The 12,891-nt window shown below is 45.6% G+C and overlaps 1 protein-coding gene across 1 annotated transcript in view; it reads left to right on the forward strand.

The window, feature by feature from the left end:
* The window catches only part of SUSD5 (sushi domain containing 5), a 65,038-nt gene that overhangs the window by 24,189 nt on the left and 27,958 nt on the right, over nt 1-12,891 (forward strand). Inside the window, exon 3 of the mRNA XM_065400225.1 lies at nt 592-710. Within this exon, the coding sequence (XP_065256297.1) occupies nt 592-710 (119 nt within the window). The remainder of the gene's footprint in view (nt 1-591; nt 711-12,891) is intronic.

Below are 12,891 nucleotides of genomic sequence, written 5' to 3' on the forward strand. Positions count from 1 at the left end.
CCTGACAATATAAGACTGATGCAATGCTGTTCCCTGTCTGTATGATGGAATAGCCTAATTCTGGCAATTAATTGATCTTTGACTATTAGCGGTAAATATGCCCAATGGCCTATGATGGGACACTAGATAGGCTGGGATCTGAGTTACTACAGAGAATTCTTTCCTGGGTGTCTGGCTGGTGAGTTTTGCCCACATGTTCAGGCCTTAGCTGATCGCCATATTTGGGGTCGGGAAGGAATTTTCCTCCAAGGCAGATTGGCAGAGGCCCTGGGGGTTTTTCACCTTCCTCTGCAGCGTGGGGCACAGGGCACGGGTCACTTGCTGGAGGATTCTCTGCACCTTGAAGTCTTTAAACCACAAGTTGAGGACTTCAATAGCTCAGACATAGGTCAGGGGTTTGTTACAGGAGTGGGTGGGTGAGATTCTGTGGCCTGCATTGTGCAGGAGGTCAGACTAGAAGATCATAATGGTCCCTTCTGACCTTGAAGTCTATGAGTCTATGAAGTGATATAAGGCCAACCAATTTCACCTATATGTGCAGTACAGTTCCTGCAGAACTTCTGATTTTGTTCTCCTTCTTCTCTATTTTAGGACAATGGTGTGCAGTAAGACAGGCAGCAACCAGCAGAATGTGAAAGCTATCGATGTTAACATTGAAAATGATCCCTCTCCAAGTGGCAGATACAATGCATTTTGTGTAAAAGATGAAGGTCAGCATTGATATGTCATTGAAACAATGTACTGTCACCATTGTCTTGCCTACAAAAAAGGACTTTTTTCTTACATTTTCCTACTAGTGGGAGCAATGATGGGAAATTTTGCAAAATAAATCCTTACAGTGTGTCTCCATTAAGTGAGGAATCTGTTGCAAGGACATGAGTTGCATGACATGGTGGTCCAACTTATTCTTGCAAGAGTTTAGCAAGTTCACACAGCAACAAGCCTACTGATAGAACCATTTTGGTGTTCACAAAACACATCTTACAACCTGAGCTGGGCTAATTTTTTTTGTCCAAAACTTTTTTCTGCAAAAAAATTCAGATTCAGCAACCAAACACTTCACAAAGTAGTTTGCTAAATTGTTCATGTCAAAAAACAAACAAACAAAAAATCTCAAGAGTCAGAACATTTAATTACATTTGCAAAATTAAATGTTTTGATTTTTTGGTTCCTTTAGAAATTTCCTTCCAACTTATTTTTAAAACACTCAAAATTGAAATAACATGTTTCTTTTCAGAATGAACAAAATCTCTCCCCCCCCCCTTTTTCTTTCTTTTTGATTTACTGAAAATTTCAAAAAAAAAAAATTCAGTTTGACCCAAAATGATTCCCCCACACACATTTTTTTTGAATTACCCATGAACCAAAAAAAATCATTATTCACACAGCTCTACTTACAACCATGGTTGTACCAATACATTCTGGGATTCATGAAGCACTGGTAGTGCTCAGCTATGTTGTTGGGAACAGGGGTTTTTGGATAATTTCCCAACACAAAACATTGTATTGTTGGTGAAGTTACTCTAGGAAGAAATCATCTAATACTACACGGCTAAAGACCTCATCTCAGATTAGGGTGACCAGATCACCCAGGTCAAATATTGGGACACAGGGGGGGCAGAGCAAAAAAAAAAACGGCAGCAGAGCAAAAAACCAACCCCCCCCCCCTTCCTCCACAAGCGCTGGAGGAAGGCCCCGGAGACGCAGGGGGAGCGTGGGGCCGGGGTGAGTGAGAGTCCGGCCTGGCCCCGAGTGCAGGCAGGACTCAGTCGGGCGGTAGGGAGAGGAGGGGGGCGGCCCGCGGGGCCAGGCAGCAGCTGTTCTCCCCCCCGGGCAGCGGGACTCGGGAGCAGTCGCTGCTGCAGCTCCCACTGCTGCGGGGGGAGGAAGCGGCCGATGGCCAAGCTCGGCGGCTGCGGCTCTGGCGCCCGCGAACCTCCCGAGCCTGGGCCTGTTGCGGGGACCCAGCAGCGCGCACGCTGCACCCAGCCCCTGGCCAGTCGCGTCTGGGCTGCTGCCCAGCTGGTGCAATCCCACGGCGGCCCCGGAGTGGGGGCAGCAGGCCCCAGCCCCCCCGTCCCGCTCGGGTCCCGCAGGGGAACGAACGGGGCTGGGCTGCCGATGCCTCCGCCCCGGGGCTGCCGCGGGATAGCCCCAGCTGGGCAGCAGCCCAGACGCGACTGGCCAGGGGCTGGGCGCAGCGTGCGCGCTGCTGGGTCCCCGCAGCAGGCCCGGGCTCGGGGGATTCGGGCCCAGGCACCACAGCCGCAACCGCCAAGCTTGGCCATCGGCCGCTTCCTCCCCCCGCGGCAGTGGGAGCTGCAGCAGCGGCTGCTCCCGAGTCCCGCTGCCCGGGGGGGAGAACAGCCGCTGCCTGGCCCCGCGGGCCGCCCCCCTACTCTCTCTACCGCCCGACTGAGTCCTGCCTGCGCTTGGGGCCAGGCCGGACTCTCACTCACCCTGGCCCCGCGCTCCCCCTGCGTCTCCGGGGCCTCCCTCCAGCTCTTGTGGAGGGAGGAGGAATGGCATGCTTGGGGAAGAGGCGGGGATTTGGGGACGGAGCCAATGGGGGAAGAAGGGGGCGGAGTCGGGGCGGGGGGGGGGGGGCACGAGCCCTTCCGGGCTCCGGAGCCTTTGCTTGTTTGTCCAGTGTCCCAACCTAACACTGGTCAGGACGCGGGACAAACAAGCAAATATCGGGACAGTCCCGATAAAATCGGGACGTCTGGTCACCCTATCTCAGATATTGCAACAAACCAGTGCAACTAATATTTGTGAAACACTTAAGAAGGCTATTATGTGTTGGCATGAGGTGCTGCACGCATATTATGATTACAAGGTATACCAGTCAGTTGGTATAGACCAGGCCTGCTTTGGGGACTCTGGATGTCACGGTTCATCCTGAATGTGAAACTAAAGTACTGTGCTAGAGGTTAACCTCAGTTGTAGATACTCAGATATCATGGCCCACCAGTAAAGATGTATTATGAGAAAAATATTGTTATTGATAGTAAATTTATCATACTTTTAAAAGCCGCTTTCCAGTATGGAAATTCAATCTCATGTTCAGCATTATACGGAACTGGATAAATTTAGGCATTCAAATTCTGTGCAGTTGAGAGTCACACTGGAAGACTTTGGCAGCTAGGGAGTCAGTATTCTGAACTCAGCATGTGGAATTAAATCTAGAATCTGTGTTCCTCATTCAGATAAAAAACTGAGGGACAAATTGTGCTCTCAGATACACCCTGTACATCCAAACTAACTCCTTGGATAGCAGTGGATTTTCTCTAGATACATGTTTGTGTAACAGAATAATTTGGACCTGAGAATTTTTATATAAAATATAGACTGTACAGTTGAGTTAATGGAATAGTGGGGATGACCTGTTAAGCCCACAATGTGGTTTTGTGTGCCACTTCAAAGAAGGACAGAGAAAGGCAGATGGCATTGACTGACACAGTACTTGAAAAACAGTAAACTCACACAGCACTTAGGGTGTTTTAACAAATCTTTAGTAGGGCTGTTGATTAATCGCAGTTAACTTACACAATTAACTCCAAAAATTAATTGTGATTAATTGCACTCAAACAATAGAATACCAATTGAAATTTATTAAATATTTTGGATGTTTTTCTACATTTTCAAATATATTGATTTCTATTACAACACAGAATACAAAGTGTACAGTGCTCACTTTATATTATTATTTTTATTACAAATATTTGCACTGTAAAAATGATAAAAGAAATAGTATTTTTCAATTCACCTCATGCAAATACCATAGGGCAATCTCTATGGTGAAAGTGCAACTTACAAATGTAGATTTTTTTTATTACATAACTGCACTCAAAAACAAAACAATGTAAAACTTTAGAGCCCACAAGTCCACTCAGTCCTACTTCTTGTTCAGCCAATTGCTAAGACAGACAAGTTTGTTTACATTTATGGGAGATAATGCTGCCTGCTTCTTTATTACAATGTCACCTGAAAGTGAGAACAGGCGTTCACATGGCACTTTTGTAGCTAGCGTTGCAAAGTATTTACGCGCCAGATATGCTAAACATTCATATGCCCCTTCATGCATCGGCCACCATTCCAGAGGACATGCTTCCATGCTGATGATGCTCCTTAAAATTAAATTAAATTTGTGACTGAACTCCTTGCAGGAGAATTGTATGTCTCCTGTTTTGTCTTACCCACATTTCATGTTATAGCAGTCTTGGATGATGACCCAGCACATGTTCGTTTTAAAAACATTTTCAAAGCTGATTTGACAAAATGCAAAGAAGGTACCAATGTGAGATTACAGCACTTGACTCAAGTTTTAAGAATCTGAAGTGCCATCCAAAATCTGAGAGGGACAAGGTGTGGAGCATGCTTTTAGAAGTCTTAAAAGAGCAACACTCCGATGCGGAAACTACAGAACCCAAACCACCGAAAAAGAAAATCAACCTTCTCTTGGTGGCATCTGACTCAGATGATGAAAATGAACATGCGTTGGTCCGCTCCGCTTTGGATCGTTATCGAGCAGAACCCATCATTCGCATGGATGCATGTCCTCTAGAATGGTGGCTGAAGCATGAAGGGACATATGAATCTTTAGCACATCTGGCATGTAAATATCTTGCGACGCCGGCTACAACAGTGCCATGTGACTGCCCATTCTCACTTTCAGGTGACGTTGTAAACAAGAACCGAGCAGCATTATCTCCTGCAAATTGTAACCAAACTTGTTTGGTTTGACTGAGTGGACTTGTAGGCTCTAAAGTTTTACATTGTTTTGTTTTTGAATGCAGTTTTTTTTGTACATAATTCTACATTTGTAAGTTCAACTTTCATGATAAAGAGATTGTACTACAGTACTTGTATGAGGTGAATTGAAAAATACTATTTTTTTGTTTTTTACAGTGCAAATATTTGTAATAAAAAATAAATATAAAGTGAGCACTTTACTCTTTGTATTCTGTGTTGTAATTGAAATAAAAATATTTGAAAATGTAGAAAACCTCCAAAAATATTTAAATAAATGTAATTCTATTATTAACAGCGCGATTAATCACGATTAATTTTTTTAATCGCTTGACAGCCCTAATCTTTAGTCAAGCCTGTGAATATAATGATATGACAATATCATGCTGAAGTGACAAAAGGTGTGCAGCATATCTGATCTATTGTTAGACAATCAAATATTGCAACATTTGACTTGAAAAGGTCCAGTTTTCTATCTATTCAATAACTTCTGCAAAGATCATTGTGCTACTTTGTCACTTTGACCATGTCACCCCTGTCTTTGAATCCTTCCACTGGCTCCCCCTTCTCAATGGCACCAAACACAAACTACATGTCTTCACTTTCAAGGCCCTTCACAGCCTATCCCCAACCTTTCCTATCGTTTGTCATGGATTATCGTGTCAACTTTCACCTACTGCTCATTGATGCCATTTTCCTCACCCAATTGTTGCATTTTGAAACAAGCACCTTTCTCCCATGCTGCCTGTCACATGAGAGAAGCTCCCATAAATATCCACCCAACCAACTCATCTTCCTTCTTCAAATCCCTCCTTAAAACTCTCCCTTGCTGTGTGGCCTATAAAAACTGGGCAATGGTTAAGTAGTTAGGGTACTGATACCACTGCCTGTCATGCTGGCCAGTATTGTCTTATTGTTTCATTGTGCTCTGCCTGCCGGTCTCCACCTGTTGTCCCTTGTCTTATTCTTAAACAGTAAGGTCTGTGGGGCAGGGAGGGACCCTATTTGTTTTGTGTTTGTAGAGTGCCTAGCATAATGGGGTCCTGCCCTGTGACTGGGGCTCCTAGGCCTTTATTGCAATACAAATACATCATAAAAACCATTTTTCAAAACATGGAAGAAATTGTTTTAGGACACTGTGGAATTGCACAATGAAAACTGAGGGAAATGAAATATGGATACAGAAGAGACAATTTCTGAGCAGCTCATTTGTGCGGGGCAGGGAGGCCCCTGGTGAGAGAAAGGATGACTATACCAACACACTCATCTAACGGTGTTTAATTCAGCAATATTTCCAGATGACCACAAGGTGCCCTCATGCTTGAATATTCAACAGATATTGGATAAACAGTTTATGTTTTAACAAGAACTCTTAAGTAAAGGTTGGCTGGTCTGAGACCTGCTCCTCTTCATGACAAATTGTTCCACTTGGCTGGCTGCCTGTGAAGTTCTTTTCAAAAAGCTGCAGCCTTTTCACACATAATACCCTTTGTGAAGTATATTAATTATCATAAAACATGGCTGCTCACTGTATTTCTGAATGACAGCTGTATTGAGCCAATCACTGTTACAGTCTGTGGCTAATTCTCTGGTATGTAATATCAACATTCTAATGCTTATATGATTTTTCCCTCTTTTTGAAAAAAATGATTTTAATATATGTTTGCTATGGGAGAGTTACAAAAAAATACTAAAAGACAAATCCTGATCCTATTAAAATAGGGCAAAAGCCCATTGACTTCAATGGGTTTAATATTTAGCTCTAACCTGTGGAGTTCTCTCTTTAATCTCCTATCCTGAATACGCTGGATACACAGAGTTGCCCATAGCTGGGTTTAGTGTTCGTATAGTTTTTTGTGGATTACGTCCATTAATCCTCATCCCTGTGCTATTTCGTGTTTTATCTAACCCTAGGCCCAAACGTATATAGTCCGATTCTTTTATCGCTTATGCTGGTGTAACTCAGAAGTAACGCCACTGAATTCACTGGAGTTAGAATGGTGTGCAATTGGTGTAAAATCAGAGAAGAATGAAGCCAGTAGGGTACAGGACCTCAGTACTTTCTGTCCTCCCAGGAGGCACTCAGCACTTTGCAAGACTGGACACTGACAATGTAAGATGGGATTGTATCTTTTATTTGCATGTAAAGCATTATGCACATCTGTGACACTGTATAAATAATAATGATAGTAGTATTAAGTAATTGAATTTTTGCTGAATGAATATCCTAGATTTCAGAAGCAGCTGTTTCACCCCAGGCGAGTAATAACACTATGTTAATTATTATTATTAAGCTCCTACAAATATGCTAGGTACCTCACAGTAACAACTACAGACCAAGACCAACCTGTTTTGCAGTTTTGTCAAAAAGACTAACTACAGGTCTAAATCTTTCAATTATTTTACTTTTCACTGAAATCTATTAACGCAGGCTTGTCTACCCTAGCACTTTTGTCGGTAAAACTTTTGTCGGTCAGGGATGTGAAAAAAACCACACCACTGATTGACAAAAGTTTCACCAACAAAAGCACTGGTGTGGATAGCACTATGTCAGTGGGAGACGCTTTCCTGCAGACCTAGCTACCGCCGTTCGCTGGGGGTGGTTTAATTATGCTGGCAGGAGAGCTCTCTCCTCCTGGCGTATAGCGGCTACACGGGAGACTTTACAGCGGTGCGGCTGCATCAGTACAACTGTGCCGCTGTAAGGTCTGTAGTATAGACATAGCCTCACTTGTTAGAGAAATATCATCATCACCTTTAATCAACAGGATTTTAACAGTGTTGAGGCAATATAACCATTAATGTTAAATGAATAAATCTGGCAGAATGTTAAGCAGAGCTCAACCTTTATGGAGTAAAATAAAATCTTTAAAAATAAGCCATTTTCCAACCTTTAATGCTATACAAAGTGCATTTGAGAGAGTCACAGCAGATTCCAGTGTAAACTATTCCAAAATTTTCTTCTAAGACCCTGATCCTGCATTCACTTATACATGTGCTTAACTTTAAACACGTGAGTAAGTTCAATAGGACTGCTCACATGCATGAAGTTTGGCCCATGTACAAGTACATATTTGCAAGATTGAGGCCTACGGACCATAATGCTACATTCTTTGCACACTCAAGGCTCTTAATGAACTCAATAGTAACAGTGTTCTCTAAAATCGAAGGAGTTTTGAGTGTAGAAGGAATGCAGAATCAATCACTTAAAGTTAAAATTTTCTGAATCAGCACCTTTCCCTCTGCACTTCTAGAATTCAGATCTATTAAATTGCACAAAGTCAGATGGCTGTCTTTGACACTAAAGGTTATGTTTTACCAGTGAGAGATGCAGCTGAAATATTTTAAGAATGCTGTTTTCACAGCACAGGGAGGTATATCTCATCATTGTGGCATTTGCTGTCAAAAAGACCCCTGTATGGAATGAAAAAGATGAACGCTGTGATAGTTTGAGATTTACTGCAGCTCTGAACACAAAATATATTTATGTGTATCTGCAGGCAGCCCCAAAAGTAAATTTTAAATAAGTACAAAAAATAGATGTTAATGCAAGAAAAAATAAGATATTGTAATGGCTGGAATGGGAAAGAAAAGAAAAGCCAAGAAGAGACAGAAGAGGAAAAAATTACCACCCTCATTGTGTTATATTTCTTTACATGTACTTAGGTCTTGTCTCCACTGGCAAGTTTCTGCGCAGTAAAGCAGCTTTCTGTGGTGTAACTCCTGAGGTGTACACATTGCCAAGCCACTTAGTGCACAGAAACTGCGCAGTTGCAGCGCTGTAAAAAAACCACCCCAACGAGAGGCGTACAGCTTTCTGCGCTGGGGCTACAGTGCCGCGATGCCAGTGTAGACACCCTGGTCGATTACAGTGCTGCGATTGGCCTCTGGGAGGTATCCCACAATGCCTGTTCTCGCCTCTCTGGTCATCAGTTAGAACTCTACTGCTCTGTCCTCAGGTAACCAACCGTGAGCCCCACCCCTTAAATTCTTTGGGAATTTTAAAAGTCCCCTTCCTGTTTGCTCGGTGATGCGTGCAGTGGTCTCAGCGCATCTTTCCAGGTGACCATGCCTGCTCCATGCACCAGGTGATCCCCCGCTTGGAGCAATGCCGAGCTGCTGGACCTCATCAGCATTTGGGGAGAGGAGGCAGTGCAGTCCCAGCTGCGCTCCAGCCGTAGGAATTATGATACTTATGGACAGATTTCACGATGCACGACAGAAAGGGGCCATGACCAGGGCACATTGCAGTGCAGGGTCAAAGTGAAGGAGCTGCGGAACACCTACCACAAGGCGTGGGAGGCAAACCACCTCTCCGGTGCTGCGCCCACGAGCTGCCAGTTCTACTAAGAGCTGGACGCGATATTCGGTGGCAACCCCACCTCCACTGCAAAGGACACTGTGGATACTTCAGTGGCTCACGGGCCAGTCAAGAGTGGTCTGAGTCAGGAGGAGGAAATCTTGGACAAGGATGTGGAGTGGGAGGGGGACCAAGAGGCAGAGGACGACTCAGAGGTCAGAGATGCATGCAACCAGGAGCTCTTCTCTACCCCGAAGGAGGCTAGCCAGTCACAGCTGTCGGAGTTTGGTGAAGCACAAACAGGAGAGGAGGCCCCTGGTAAGTGGCTTTGATTTTGGGAATCGCTGAAGTGAGTTGTTGGGGGCAGAAGGGTTGCGGAAAGCAGGCTTGTGTCTGTATGCTGCGTGTACCACCACATGCCTAGTCTGAGTGGCGGAACAGGGTGTTGATTGATTCCGTCACTTCATGGGAATCTGCCTCAGAGCTCTCCACGAAACTCTCAAGAAGATACTGGGCAATCCACTGCCGCAGGTTCTTTGGCAGAATTGATTTGTTTCTTGCCCCATTAAGGGTAACTTTCCCACACCATTCTGCCATCACTATGGGGAGGACCATTGCTGCACATAGGCGAGCCGCATAAGGGCCAGGGCGGAAGCCGCAGTCTTGGAGAAGACCCTCCCTTGATTTTCTGCTCACCCTCAGCAGTGAGATATCTTCCATAATGAACACAGCCTGTGGAAAATGCGGGGACAGTAATGATTATAAGGCCCCCCCACTACAGTGCTAGCTCTCTCCAAGAGCCAGGTGCCCAGTGTACAGTACGGTCCTAGAACACTGATTTCCCCTGCCCCTGCGGTTACTCACCATTTTGGGGATCTTGTGGCTCATGTATTCTTGCCTGGGGTCAGCCAGTTAGTGACAGGTGTGTGAATAATGGCTGTGTTTTAAATCACTGAATCAGTGGCCTGTGTGTTGCAAACAATACTGCTTCTGTAAAATGTTGCATTTTGGCTTCACAGATATGACCTTGAGGTCCCAGCCTCCCTCTTTGTTATCTCCAGCTGAATGGCTACGCAGAATTAGAAAGTGGCCATGAAGAACTAAAGAGGACTTTCTGCGTGATGTCATGATGCACTCCGCGGCCGAAAAACAAGAATTGAAGGAGTGGCAGGACAGTGAGAAGAGGGACCGAAAGGAGAACGTGGCATGCCAGAATGAAGCCACGGAGCGGCTCTTAAACGTTATGGAGTGTCAAGCGGACACGCTGCAGGTGCTACTAGCACTGCAAACCGAGCAGCTCCACACCCGCCTTCTCCTGCAGCCGCAAAACTCTTTCCCATGCGGCCCCCAGAAGCCAACACACTCTTATCAACCTCCTGGATCCAGTCTGTACCCGCTGCATTCCACTCCTGCCCAATCACAGTCCAGCCCTGTGGACTCCCAGTACCCACTGCACTCAACACCCAACCCTCTGCAGTTTAGCCCGGCTGAAGTACAGTACCCGCTGCACTGTACTCCATAGGACAAGGTTGCATATGATACCTGGACATACACAAATCTTTAACCGTCCCAGGACTCCACCTCTGCCTGGGACCCTCCCTCCCGCACAGTGCTGATGTGTTTTTTTGTTTGTCTCTCTCCTCCGGTTGTTGTTTTTTAATAAAAGAATTGTTTTGGTTTGAAAGCAATCTTTATTCCATTAATTGAAAGCAAACAGAGCCCTGCAAAGCAACAGGCAATTTTCTTAAACCTTCATAGTGCATCGTCCGCACCAATCACAATCACCTCCTAGCATTACAATCACTGCACTCCTGAGCATAGCAACAAATATTAGTGGCTTTCAGCTTCAAATTGCTGTCTCAAGGCATCCCTGATCCTTATGGCCCCACACTGCGCCCCTGTAATAGCCCTGGTCTCTGGCTGTTCAAATTCAGCCTCCAGGCGCTGAGCCTCAGTGGTCCAGCCCTGAGTGAAGCTTTAATCCTTCCCTTCACAAATATTATGGAGTGTACAGCACGCGCCTATAAGCATAGGAATATTGTCATCGGCCAGGTCCAGCCTCCCATAAAGGCAGCACCAGCAGGCCTTTAAACGGCCAAAAACACACTCAAAAGTCATTCTGCACTTGGCTCAGCCTGTTGTTGAACCGCTCCTTGCTGCTGTCAAGGTTCCCCGTGTACGGCTTCATAAGCCATGGCATTAAAGGGTAAGCAGGGTCTCCCAGGATCACAATGGGCATTTCAACTTCCCCTATGATGATCTTCTGGTCTGGGAAGAAGTCCCTGCTTGCAGCTTCCTGAACAGGCCAGTGTTCCGAAAGATGAGTGCGTCATGCACCTTTCCGGACCAGCCTGCGTTAATGTCCATGAAACGCCCCTGGTGATTCACAAGCACCTGGAGAACCATAGAGAAATACGCCTTCCGATTAATGTACTCGTGGCTAGGTGGTCTGGTGCCAGAATTGGAATATGCGTCCCATCTATCGCCCCTCCGCAGTTAGGGAAGCCCATTTGTGCAAAGCCATCCACAATGTCACTCACATTGCCCAGAGTCACAGTTTTTCAGAGCAGGATGTGATTAATGGCCCTGCACACTTCCATCAACATGAGTCCAACGGTCGACTTTCCCACTCTGAACTGGTTAGCAACCGATCGGTAGCAGTCTGGAGTAGCCAGCTTCCACAGTGCTATCGCCACGCGCTTCTCCAACGACAGGACAACTCTCATTCTCGTTCCTTGCGCCGTGGGTCTGGGGCGAGCTCATCACACAGTCCCTTGAATGTGGCTTTCCTTATCCAAAAGTTCTGCAGCCACTGCTCATCATCCCAGACATGCATGACGATATGATCCCACCACTCAGTGCTTTTTTTCCGAGCAGAAAAGCGGAGTTCCACTGTGGTCAGCACCTCCATGAATGCCACAAGCAATCTCGTGTCATAGCTACTACGCGTGGCGAGATCAATGTCGAACTCCTCCCTTGCCTTTGTAGTTTAAGGAATAACTCCACTGCCACATGTGACGTGTTAGTGAGAGCGAGCAGCATATTGGTCAACAGTGCGGGATCCATTCCTGCAGATCAAAGAGGCAGGGCGCGCAGTACGCAACCCATTGAAAGATGGCGCCAAATGCGGACAGAAGCACAGGGGTTGCTGGGATGCGAAGCAATGCATCACGGGGCATTGGGACAGGACCCAGGATGTCCCACAACCCCCTCCGCCTTCCCACAACTCTTAGCGGTAGAAGAGGAAGAGATGCTCTGTGGGATAGCTGCCCACAGCACCGCTCCGAATACCGCCGCAAGTGCCGCAAGTGTGAACACGCTATTGCGCAGGCAGCCGACAGTGTGAACACACAACAGTGGTTTCCCTTCAGCACTCTCTGAGCAGTGATGTAACTGCCAGCGATGTAACTCTGCCAGTGTAGACATACCCTTAGAGTACTATTCAGGTGCTTAGTTTAGTAGCGGTATCTGAATTACATTATTTACATCACTGCAGGTTGCTGGTATTTTTATAACTTCAAGGGTCAAATCAAGCTCACACCTCAGTCACTGTTTCACGCTGTCTGTAGACTCAGGATGGCAGCTCGTTGATTTATATTCAATTCACATTTGAAAGGTTATCTTCTCAACACTTAGGGATAGAAACTTTCTTTATTTAAAAAAAGAGAGATTACATTCTGCAGGTTCCAAATATGCCATATGAGCCTCATGCAGGACAGATCTGGCCCAAGGGCTGTATGTTAACACAATCTGTTTTAAGCCATTCCACAGCAAAGTTCACAAGAATACACGTAAATACAGAAGAAATAAATAAAACAGGAATAATCATCCTAGGGTTC

This window comes from Emys orbicularis, chromosome 2, assembly GCF_028017835.1.
Source record: "Emys orbicularis isolate rEmyOrb1 chromosome 2, rEmyOrb1.hap1, whole genome shotgun sequence".
Taxonomy (NCBI): domain Eukaryota; kingdom Metazoa; phylum Chordata; order Testudines; family Emydidae; genus Emys; species Emys orbicularis.